At 42.4% G+C, this 11,868-nt stretch overlaps 3 protein-coding genes and 1 non-coding gene across 6 annotated transcripts; 2 read left to right on the plus strand and 2 right to left on the minus strand.

The window, feature by feature from the left end:
* Window positions 1–357: 357 nt before the first annotated feature.
* On the minus strand, window positions 358–3,773 carry pdap1a (pdgfa associated protein 1a). Its single transcript, XM_062474674.1, has 6 exons — window positions 3,617–3,773; window positions 2,858–2,940; window positions 2,679–2,750; window positions 2,173–2,297; window positions 1,861–2,012; window positions 358–1,729 (listed from the first exon to the last, which is right to left on the minus strand). Exons 1-6 carry the CDS (start codon window positions 3,627–3,629, stop codon window positions 1,698–1,700), a joined length of 477 nt encoding a protein of 158 aa, XP_062330658.1. The 5' UTR covers window positions 3,630–3,773; the 3' UTR covers window positions 358–1,697.
* cby1 (chibby 1, beta catenin antagonist) lies at window positions 3,616–5,677 on the minus strand. 3 transcript variants are annotated; one of them, XM_062474676.1, is made up of 5 exons: window positions 5,583–5,677; window positions 5,354–5,458; window positions 5,116–5,221; window positions 4,911–5,023; window positions 3,616–4,803 (listed from the first exon to the last, which is right to left on the minus strand). In XM_062474676.1, the coding sequence occupies exons 2-5, from the start codon at window positions 5,447–5,449 to the stop codon at window positions 4,723–4,725; spliced, it is 396 nt and encodes a 131-aa protein (XP_062330660.1). In that variant the 5' UTR covers window positions 5,450–5,458; window positions 5,583–5,677; the 3' UTR covers window positions 3,616–4,722. The 3 variants fall into 3 exon arrangements, with proteins under 3 accessions (XP_062330660.1, XP_062330659.1, XP_062330661.1); XM_062474675.1 differs by having other exon boundaries at window positions 5,354–5,638; XM_062474677.1 differs by having other exon boundaries at window positions 4,711–4,831; window positions 5,354–5,644.
* A 421-nt stretch (window positions 5,678–6,098) lies between these two features.
* Window positions 6,099–6,171, plus strand: trnar-ccu (transfer RNA arginine (anticodon CCU)). Its single transcript has one exon. It is a non-coding gene; the product is annotated as a tRNA-Arg (tRNA).
* Window positions 6,172–6,491: 320 nt separating this feature from the next.
* Window positions 6,492–11,733, plus strand: plbd1b (phospholipase B domain containing 1b). Its single transcript, XM_062475072.1, is given in 11 exon segments — window positions 6,492–6,988; window positions 7,134–7,217; window positions 7,379–7,520; window positions 7,706–7,852; window positions 8,122–8,182; window positions 8,185–8,265; window positions 9,380–9,580; window positions 10,221–10,361; window positions 10,588–10,773; window positions 10,865–10,971; window positions 11,166–11,733. Coding segments are annotated over 11 exon segments (1,554 nt in total). The 5' UTR covers window positions 6,492–6,758; the 3' UTR covers window positions 11,340–11,733.
* Window positions 11,734–11,868: the final 135 nt, after the last annotated feature.

Raw genomic sequence — 11,868 nt, forward strand, 5'->3', positions numbered from 1 at the left:
AACTTGGTAGCTTGCCAAGGCTGTCTATCGTTTCCAATGTTTAGTGTTGCCACCTAGTGTTGTAAAGTAGTAGGCACGCACAAAAAGATTTTAATCACACACAATAAATAATGTAGTCTATGAATAACTGTCCCTCATAATCTCCGTTGTATTATTGTAAAGTCAAATGGCGGGTTGTTAAGAAATGCATCAATCCAGTTCGGACATTCTTTATGAGAATAGTAGACTACAACAATTTAAGTTAAATGCCTAAAAACCGTCTATGGGGCCCAAGGAAAAAAGAAGCTTTTTACATGGCTCTGGCATGTAAGTCGAGAAAAAAAATCCTGGAACACAGAATTATTAGACAATGGTAAATGCGTTTGTTTATCAATGTATTTATTTCTATACAACAAATGAATTCAAATACAAACAAATCAAATTATGTAGACCAATCCTTTCATTCCTGGAGAATTTCTTTATACCCATTAAAACACTTCTATTATTTATACTGTATGTTGTCAGAGTAAATGAGAATATTTCGACTACTACCATTAAAAAGAATCAGACCTGGGTCAAATAGAATTTTAAATCCTTCCAAATACCAACCAAAGACCTGCCCAAAATGGATTCCACCGGTCCCATATATGGCTTCAGGCCAATTAATTAATTCAGGCCTGGGAAGAATATTGCTTTCCTGTTCAAGGCATTTCAGGCTCCACCATCACTCAGCAGCTACAGCTTGGTCATGACAACCAGAGACATACTGACAGTAAGTTGGCAAGTAAGTAAACTATCAAAAGGCCACACAAAAATGGTCCCTTATCAAGAGTAACTAATGACCCCATAGGAAAGAGTAAGAGATGGAGGGCCCAGTCATGCATTAGCCTCTTCTTTTCTGTGGTTCTTGCATGATCAGGGTAGACCCACTGACTACAATTATGAAAAGTTGGAACATTTGACAGCCAATTACAAATTGTAAGAACCAGAAGGCTCAGTCCAATGAGTAAACAACAGAATCATATGTTAAAGGTTGAAAACCAAAGCTGACTGGTGCCACAAACACAGACTCTTTCTACATGACTGCCGTGTGGAGCCAAAGGCCTATGAACTTTCTGATTGCAATGAAGACACAGCTGGTAGAGGGCGAAACCCTGACAGAAAAACAATTAGTAGGTCGATTTCCTGTATAATGTAGATCTTAGTGTTCCTTCCTCTATCCCACACTTCCCAATTCACCTTATTTAAAAAAATAAACAGGTTGAATGGTAGGAATGGCATACCAACCATTTCCTTCTTGTGTGTTGTCGCATTCAAATCCCCTGCTATTCTGAAGTAAACTGTGTTAAAATGTATATAAATCAAAAGAATGAAAACTCCAGCAGCTTTAGAATTTAGAACATTAAGAGTGTAGGGAAGGAGTGAGGAGGGAGAACTCTTACCACCTGGGACTGGGATTCCACTGGGTTCCAAGGAAAGAAGTGCCCCAGGAGAGCCTCCTCCTCCCCATTTCCCTCAACTCCCTGCTCTGCCTCCTTCCAGATACCTGGTCCACCCCTATCCCTCCATCTAGGATGAAGGATAAGCCCAGGAGAACCCCTGAGCTGTAACCCCTTGTTTAGTTCCCCACCCCCCAGTACTCCCTCTTCACCCCCCACCCCCCCCACCCCCCCTTCAACAGAATGAGTCCTAGGACCAGTGCTCCAAGGTAGGGAGGACTAGCGTTTTGACTTGGACTCCTCATCTTTATCTGAAACAGAGGTACAAATGTTTCCAATTAAAATTGTGCAAAGCGGGAGAAAAATAAATAAACAATGCACAACACAGATGATCTGACACAGTAGTTAATCATATCCTTGTGAGGAAAAACCCCCCTCACACCTTTCTTGAGATCATCTCTCTTTTTGGCTGCATCCTCTCTCTGCTTCTTGATTATGGCCAGCCTGGCCAGATCAGCCCGCGCCTGGTCCGTCTTCCCCTCTAAGTGGAGCTTCATGTAGCGCTCCTTAGCCTTCTGCTTCTCAATCTCCTCTCTTAGGGGAAGGGGGACAAAAAAAATCTAAATTGACCCTTCATAAAATAACATGCCATGGCTTTCGTCAGACCAAGATGGTGTCTTATCTCTTACTATAATCATGGTGCACAAGTAACTTTAACCCCAAACCTTAGTAAAAAAGTTTTACATCTACCCACCTCTCTCTGCGAGAGAGCTCTTTGGGTGCATTGACGTCAAGTTCTGTAACCTTCTTATTCTTCTGGGACACACGGTTGGGATTTTCAATCTCAATTAGCCCCTCCACCCCACTTTTCTTCTTGTTCTAGAAAACACCAAATACCACAAATCAGGAATGGGTTAAACAGAAGGGACAGAAAGCCATATTGGACACAGGTGTATCATGGAGAAAGCATGTAGAGCAGTGGTCCCCCCCCCCCCCCCGTCCTGCATGCTTTAAATGTCCCCTAGCTCTGCTGAAGTCTGGAAAAAAACTTTCGTTTGAATCAGGAATGTTAGAGCAGGGAAACATCTAAAACATGGAGAACGGGCATCCCTGAGGACCAGGGTCGAAAACCACTGACCTAGAAGATACAACCAACTTTTACAGTACCGGTTTCCCTTAACCCCAAACAGTTCAGAGAGATGAAGTATTTAATTAGAAATGTACAAATAAAGCTCAAGCAGAACCATCGACTTAACTCACTTCACAGTCCTCATCACTGCTACTTTCATCTTCAGATCCTGAGCTTTCTTTTTCTACACCACCGTTTGCCTCCTGTAAAACACAAAAGCAACCTGTTAAAGTACATGAATGCCTACCCACCATTATTTTGTGTTTTCTTTTGTCAACTTGCCACAAATAAAATTAATTTGAATGCTAACCAACTCTCTCTGTGCCTTCATCTGTCGGTCGATCTCCTCGGGGTTGCTGAACTGCTTGCCCCGACCCTTGTGACCCTTTTTTCCTAAATGAACAGTGAGGGAGACGCAAATTATGTAGGCGAGCGGCAAGAGATGAGTCACAAGTGACGTTCATTGCAGCATGGTTACACACACACAGCTGTCAATGCTAGCAAAAAAAGGCAAGCTAGGTGTAGCCTAGTTACTTGGCTAGGCCAAATGTACATTCTCAATTTATGGCAAACAATCTGATAAACACTTAATTTGAGCACATGTCTGTTCAGGTAAAAAAAAACGATACTCCGATATGATTCAGGACAAATGCACATGGTCGCTGTGGCTATAATTGGTTATGAAGGCTAGCTAACAGCTAGGCTAGCTTCTAGTCCTAGAGTAGACTAGTACGTACAGTTGCTGAGAGTGCGAAGTGTTTCAAGATGTTGCTTGCTCTACGTAGTTGTTACCCAACCGCGCTAGCTTACAGGAGACAGTAGTATTCTAGCAAACAACTAAGCTAGAGCTACCAACTCCCTGTCAAGGACGTCAACTGTTTGACACATTCGTAGCATTACTCAAAAATAAAAGCTAGCACTTTGAAAGCTTGAGTTCAAATCTTGTTAGCATGTGTGTGCTACTTTTGGCTAGGTGGCCCTCAGCGTTGGCAAAGTAGCTATCTAGCTAGCTAGCTAGAGCAAGTACAAAAGCGCAAATATTGCTTGATTGCTAGCTAACGTTACTCACCGCCTCTTGGCATGTTGAAGAGTAGTTGGAAAAACAAATCTTAAAACTGTATGAAACAAATGTTCAGGTTTTTTACAAGTGAAACAGAAGGTCTGATATTTAGCCAAAAGAAAAGGCCTATGTCGTCTCCTTCCTCCTGCTTCGGATGAGTGTAGGACTAGCTAGGCTACTGTAGCCTGTTAAACACAATCCTACACACCCGACGCTTCCTGCGTGAGAGGCGGTGCACTGAGAACTGATGCAATAATCAACCAATGATAGTACGAACCAACTGTAGGCGATTTCCAGACTTGTGAGTTTAATCGTCATCGCAGTTAAAATGATGTCATTCTAACAAGACAAAAATACATAATGATATCAGCGACATTTGACGATGTATGTTGTTTTTTTGTATGTGCATTTCACTGCCATACTCAATTTACGTTAATTCAGATCTGCGGCAGATTGGTGCCGCATTGTCACTAGCGATTAAAAAAAAATCATTAGATCTGTTGACTACCCTTTTCTGGTAACTAACTTTCTTGATTCGTGTAATGTGTTATCTTAAAATGTCTACTTTGCCTCAGCACCAAAGATAAATGTTAATTCAAAAGAAAAGAGGCAAAAACCATCAGACTGCATGCAGAACGTTGGTCTTGGTAGTTGCTGTCAAATTGAGATACTAATTGGAAGGCACAGGAAAACTTTCGTCTATAGATTGTAGCAGAGACGTTTGATTCATTTGGAATGAGAGATTGAGGACATTGCAGCAGTTTAAGCCAGAGGCAAACAATCAATCACAGCCAGCTCATTTAATAAAGTATAAAATATAAATATAAAAGACCTCACTCAAACAACAGGGTGAATTGAAACCCAGACACCATACATCATCAAAATCTCTTCCATAGTTGCTTGTTTTGACTTTAGATCGGCAGAAGATTGGACTTTTTCAAATAACTAAAACATTCCATACAGTTAATGATGACAGATGAATCAAACAGAACATATACTTGGTCCCTACAATTACTCTTCCAACATCGTCATGTTATCAGCCATCTTCTTCTTGCATTAGGATCCCTTTTCCCCTGCTTCCTCATTTATCGCCATGTATCTCTTGTTCTGAATGGTCACTTTGCCCTACGTTGATGATTCTTCACTTCCTCCAGTTCTTTCTCCATCAGGTGGGATTCTGCTGTTGTTTCTGACAACTTAAAAAAGAGCAAAGAAGAACCATAACTGCCCTCCATCATCATTGATTGATGTTGAACAGAATAATAATATAATATTAGAGAATACTACATGAGTGAGGACTTACCATGTCCAGCAGGAGGTCAATCTTAAGCTTTAGAAGGTTGTTCTCCTCTTCCAGTTGCAAATTCCTCTTCTTTAGCCTCTGAACGTCTTTGCCAGAAACATTGCCCCCAGACTCTGAGTATATGATACAAAAACACACACAAAAGAGGAATGAAAGCCAACTGCAGAACTTTATAATGTCTTATCTGTGTAGGCCAATCAGATACCGGCAATCCACTGTCCATCTTCAAACTTCAAGCTCTGGCCCCCAATGGTCATTGCAGGTGCTCCGTACTCAAGACCAAGTTCTATTTCCCTCGTTGAGCGGTCCAACTGGGCCCAAAAAGAAGGGACAGGATTTAAATAACTGTCCTCAGCCTTGGAATCACATTTTTACGCAACCTACTGATGGAAAGGAACCAAATACTATATTTACATCGCATGTAATGAAAAGAATAGACTCACTGTGTGCAGATTGGAAAGAGAAGCAGATTTGCGAGGAGGAGTCTTCTTCGGGCTGAAGGTATTCCCAAAGAGGGGCATTTTCACCAGCGTTGTCATGTAATGTTGCTTGGACAAAGTAAACAAGGTATGAGACCAGTCAATTCATCTCAATACTGTTTACTCGCCCTGTGACTACCTGGTGGTATTAATAACAATTACAGACAATAAAACTACAAGAAACATATTTTACCCTTTTGTATAAATAAAATGGTAAATAACGTTACAGCTCTGTTCCAGAAATCTTCCTTCGATCAGTTGCGAATGTTAGCAAGGGAGGAAGTAGATGGGACCGTTCCATTTTTAGGGGGACAACTAGTCTACTATAGTTTCTGCTCATTATTTTTGGGATATTGCATTCCATTTTGAAGTATTTTAAGTATATAGTAGATATAATTGTACAATTTTACTGTCATTTTCTTGTGTAAAACTCAATATTTTATACTTTTAATCTTCAAAAAACCTTTGCACACCCCTTAGAGATAGTAACAATAGGCTAGTTGTGTAATGGGGGGACAAACAATCACCATGGTGATGGAAGCACTGCTTGTTCGATTTTGTGAAAGTGCGCTTTTTGAACTTTCACATGTACATTATTTGTCGTGTTATCCAATAAAATGTCCATAAAAAGTCCGAAATTGTAATTTCGTCACCATGTCCATAGTTTGTATAATTATAAAATATCCAAACCACGCCCATGATACCGGTAGCCCCAGTGGCCTAATGGATAAGGCACTGGCCTCCTAAGCCAGGGATTGTGGGTTCGAGTCCCATCTGGGGTGAATCGTTTTGTTGCTCAGTTCATAACTGCATTCTAACTGCACCGTGATGATCCGCACGAAGTGTCTAAGAGGACTTTGCGCTGTTATTTTGTGCCTTTTGGACACTGCATCCGTGACATGTGCAACCTACCGTAAGTAGTCTTCTCAATGAGTACACATCTCTAATTCTAGTCCATGTTCATATTAACATAAAGTAATCAGGATTCAAATGTGTATTTGTTCAGTTAAATGCCTTTGCCTAGGTAAATGTGCATGGACCTTGGTTGTCTCAGGCGTGATCGCGCACATTTGATTGACAAGAATATAGTTCCAAATGTTCCAAAATATAGCTCATTGGGATTTTTCATGCATTATACTCTGATTAATATCCAATTTTTCTGTTGGTATTTATTTTGATTTGATTATGACAACCTATGAAATGTTGGCAAATGTCATCCCGAATTTCCCAGCGTACTGCTTGAAATTAATAAACTGGCAAAGTCTAAATTAATACAAAAGACAAGACAGCACTTGCATAGATTTCCTCATGATCGGTGTTATTATGCATATTACATAATGTGTGTAATCCAGCCCTGTCTCTCCTCCTTATGGCAGAACTCCAAGAGGCCTCTTTGTATTGGGACTCTGTCCAGAAGAGCGTGATCCTAAAGGACGGGGTGATGGAGAGGGAGGGGGACGCTTACGGATACTACAATGACACGCTGTTTCTGACCGGCTGGGGGGTACTGGAAATCCGCGCTGGGTACGGGGAGACCTCGGAGAACGACGAGATCACCTGCTTCCTTGCAGGGTACCTGGAGGGATTCCTAACAGCGGAGTAAGTGTCTGTGGTCTAGATTTTTAAAAATCATGTTGCTTTTTCATCTAATCTAAATTAGTCTTGAGTTAAGAGTCCTGTGTTCAGATCTAATGATGTTTAATTATGTTGAGACTATGGTAATGATTTTCTCTCCTTTTACCAGGCAGATGTTCAGTCACTACTCCAATATGTATCCCCAGCTCATCAAGGACCACAATGTTTTGGACCCCTTAAAAAACTTCCTAAGGCATGCCTCTTCACAACATTCTACTTTATTATTTGATTGTTTTAGGAATATCCAGTTTCAATTAAATCTCAATATCCCTAGGTGGAGAACAGATTAGGAAACAGTTATATAAGAAGTTTGGATGGTTTATCAGGCTCTGATGCATTGCCTTGTATCTGCAGTGAGCAGGACTTGTGGACCAGGGAGCAGGTGAGGAAAAAAAAAAACAGTGACCCCTTGTGGCAGCATGCAGGATTGATCCTGGCTCAACTGGACGGACTACAGGCGGGTGCTGCACACTGGGCAAAGAGTAGACAGAGAGAGGTGGGAGACAGTGAGAAAGAGAGAGAGAGAGAAAAATTGTTGCTGAAAAGTTAAATGCTTTCTTATGTCCCAAGAGCCTTTAACTGGGTTCTTTCCCAGCATCCTGACTAACCCTCAGCGTCTCCTCCATCTCCTCTCTCCTCTCTCCTCTCTCCTCTCTCCTTTCTCCTCTGTCCTCCCACTAGCCCCTGTCAAAGTTTGCTGTCCAGTTTTTGAATGGGGTTGGAGACCTGTTGGACCTCATCCCAGCCCTGGCACCACGCACCAACAGTTCTGCTGGCCAGGGCCCCTTCAGGATGCCAGGCATGGGCCACTGCTCTGCTCTCATAAAGGTCAGGGGTCAAACCCATTTGGCTCCAGGGTCTGCCCTGGTGAGGGCAGTCTACTAGACCAGTAGAGACCATGAATGTTAAAAAGATGATGTACTAGTCGAGTGTTTCATCCATGTTCCTTTCTTTCCTTCTTTTTAAATCTCCCTTCCTCCCATCCTTCCTGTCTTTATTCTCTCTATTTTCCTTTCCTCCTTTCCTCTGTTGATCACTCCCATCCGCCATTTCCTTATTCTTTCCTTGTTTCTGCCTTTCGTCATTTCTTGTGCCAGGTGCTGCCAGGTTTTGAGAACCTTCTGTTTGCCCACTCCAGCTGGTACACTTATGCTGCCACCTGCGCATATACAAACACTGGGACTTCAGGCTGGCAGATAAACACACGGCTACGGGCAGGATGTCTTTCAGCAGCTACCCTGGTACAGGAACAGCAGTAGCTCAACAAACAAAGTCATAATGGGTTTGCATAATAATGATAGTGGAAACAACAACAGTTGTCTTCTAAGGACAACAATACTAAGTCTCAAGGCTCCAGGCGGCATTCATAAGCCCAGGTGGGGCTCTTTGGCACCCTTACCTAACTGCTGATTGTGACACTTTGTTTTTCTATGTGACCTTGGGAGCAGAGCACCATACAAAGTTCCACCCCAATTTATATTTCATGCCATATATTAATAAACATCCAACATTGATTCATGGTAAATGACAGGTCTGAACCAATACATAGTGTTAGAAATTAAATTTAGACCTCTGACCTTCCTACTCTGCTGCAATTATATAATAGCAACATTTGTATCTCAACATCTGGTGGTTGAATCAAATTAGATGTGAATCCTTCTTGCTTAATCCACTCTTTATAAGTATCCAATCTTGAAATTGATAAATTTACTGCAGGTTTGCCCGAATGTGCTGTATGGATTAGGTTTAATCCTAAACTCAAAAGCACTTTCAAAGAAGATAACTCCACAGGATTAGTATTAAATCTGACTCTAAATCTGACTCTGTCAAAAACACTGTGTTTTGTGGTTGCCCAGTTCTAACATTTAAATGTCCCTAAGTACAGGGACATTCCCCCGAGGCAAGTAGGGTGAAGTGCCTTGCCCAAGGACACAACGCCATTTTTGCACTGCCAGGAATCAAACCGGCAACCTTCTGATTAATAGCCCGATTCCCTAACCACTCAGCCATCTGACTCCCATCGACAGTGGACAGTATGTTGTTATCAAAGATTTGCCAACATCCATTGCCACCCAAAAAAATCCTCTTAGGGGCCCAGTACCATTAAAAAGAAGTGTCTTGAAATGCTATATTTAGAGCTAAGCAGACAGGGCTATCTCTTGGTGCAGGACTTGCTACATTAAAATAGTTTAACTACAGCACTTCAAGAGAGTTTATATTAACCCCCCAACTCCTGTTGTGCTCTCCTTACTGACAGCGTAAGGGTGTTGTGTTTAATGATTGGGGTCAGGAGGTGTCCTGACTAAGCCAAAATACAGCTTTAAGTCTTCCCACTCTGCATGTCCTCCCACTCAGGTTGTCTGATGTCATTGGATGACTTCTACCTCCTGGGCAGTGGTCTGCTGATGACTCAGACCACCAACAGTGTGTTCAACACCTCTCTGTTCCGCCGGGTTACCTCACATAGCCTACTGGCGTGGCAGAGGGTGAGGCTGGCTCACGCCTTGGCAAACACAGGGAAGCAATGGGCACGGATCTTCTCCAGGTACAACTCAGGTGAGGACTGGTGTGTGTGCATGGTTGGCTGGGAATACAATACTGTAATGTGCCCTACAGTACAACAGCACACTTTGAACCATCTCTATGGAAGGATTGGCAGTGTAAAATGATCTATAACGAAGCTTCAACCAGCTCTCTTCATCCGTATAACATAACAGATCATATTAGCTGTGCTCTCTCAGAGTGTTAACAAGCTCAGTCTGTGAGGAGACAGCGTGTTGCTAAGGAGGAACGACACAGTGTGTTCCGGCTAAGAGGGAGATGCAGACTGTCAGTGCCTCCCAGGAACCTGCTATTTGCTGTTTATGACTGGGTGCAGCAGTGACACGCTGGGAGCATGATGGTGTTGTCATGCCTAATGTTCCTGTGTGGTCAATGGTTTTCTATTTTGGCATCCAGACAACATTTATTTTGAATCATACAAACCATATGAATACAATTATTACATGAAATTGGTTGTTATTCTCATATGTGCAATAGTCTTCTAAGTACCCTGTTCTCTGATCAAAAGCATTGATTGTTAAAGTTCCTTTTTAGTAACCCAGAACAATCAGTATGCTACTCCAAATAAACCCATTATAGATTGCCCAACTTTCCTGGTAGAATCCTATGACAATGTGTCCATGTTTCCTTGTAGGAACCTATAACAGCCAGTACATGGTGTTGGACCTGAAGCAGGTCTCATTAGGTCGGAGTATCAGTGAGGGTGCTCTGATGGTGGTGGAACAGATCCCTGGACTGGTGCTGCACTCTGACCAATCCCAGGCCCTGAGGCTAGGTACAGTTGGAGGTTGAGCTAGACACATAACTGTATGCAAAAATCAAACTAATCTAGATTAACAAAATAATTAACTTAATTTTAATATTGTGTATGTCATTAAAAGCATGTTTTTCATAATGTTTATTATTTTAACTGTCAATGAATGAGTACATAAAGTGCATAACATGTATTCATGGAAAGAACCTTCTCCCCTATTACTGCCTTATCTTCTCCTCTCTGATAGGCTATTGGCCGTCCTATAACGTGCCATTCCATGCGCACATCTACACCCTGAGTGGCTACGGAGTGATGAAGCAAAGACATGGAGAAGAGTTTTCTTACGACCTCAATTCACGAGCTAAGATCTTTAGAAGAGACCAGGCCAGAGTCACCAGCCTCACCTCCCTCAAACGCATCATGAGATACAACAGTAAGTGTTGCCGGGTTGGGATGGTGGTGTGTGAGTGTATGTGTGTGGGTGTGTGAGTGTGTGACTCGAGGATATTGACATATCATTTCAGACTACAAGACGGACCCATACTCCAAGCGACATCCCTGTAAAACCATCTGTTGCCGTAACGACCTGAGGCTGAAAATACCATGCCCTGGAGGTTGCTATGACACCAAGGTCAGAGTTCGAGTTTAAGAAATGTGTTCATGAAGCAATTTTTTTACCAGTCCTGACACTACATGTCCTGTATTGTCCTGGGAGAGTCCCTGAAATTCTCATTGGAATCAGTGTTTTGTTCCGCATGGCAGGTGGGAATGCCATTATACTAACAAGAACCTGCCTTTCCTCTTCTCCTCTCCTCCTCCTTTCAGGTGACAGACTACCAGATGGCTCGTCAGTTGGCAGCAGAGGCGGTGAATGGTCCGACCACTCAGGGGGGTCTACCCCCCTTCTCCTGGTCGCGCTTCAACCTCACTGTCCACCAGGGCCTGCCACACACGTATAACTACAGCTTTGTTACCCTACAACCCTCCCTACACCCCTAGTCAATACCACACTCCTAACCTTCCAAGGATAGACATCTACCTCTGCATCCCCACCACACACAATACTGTTCCCTACGACACAGCCCTACTACACCCTAGACTTCATGACCACCGGGTCCCCCTTACACCAAGCCAGTATCCATACACTGAACAAAGGGTGCATTCTAGAACCATCTACAAAACAGAAGAACCAATTGAATGGGTTCTATATGGAATGTTTTTTCTCCTACCGTGTTTTTAGAGAGACCACCTACAACTATGTTGGTTCATTGTGACCATCCCTAATATTATCACAACATACTCTGCAGTATCCTCAGGTGCACTGGTGTATTTTGTGAACTTTTAAAAAGTTTTTTTTTTTTAATTCCTAACACTTATGAATAAATAGTTGATAAATAGTTTCCTCAGTGTTGAGTCTCAATGGCAAACAGTCTGGAAAAAATTTGCTCAGATTGCGGGCTATTTGTCTTCCGAGTTTGGATTTAGTGCCTACAAAGACCACATTTTAGAAACTACAAGTCCCATATCG

Source organism: Osmerus eperlanus, chromosome 12, assembly GCF_963692335.1.
Source record: "Osmerus eperlanus chromosome 12, fOsmEpe2.1, whole genome shotgun sequence".
In the NCBI taxonomy this organism is placed as follows: Eukaryota; Metazoa; Chordata; class Actinopteri; order Osmeriformes; family Osmeridae; genus Osmerus; species Osmerus eperlanus.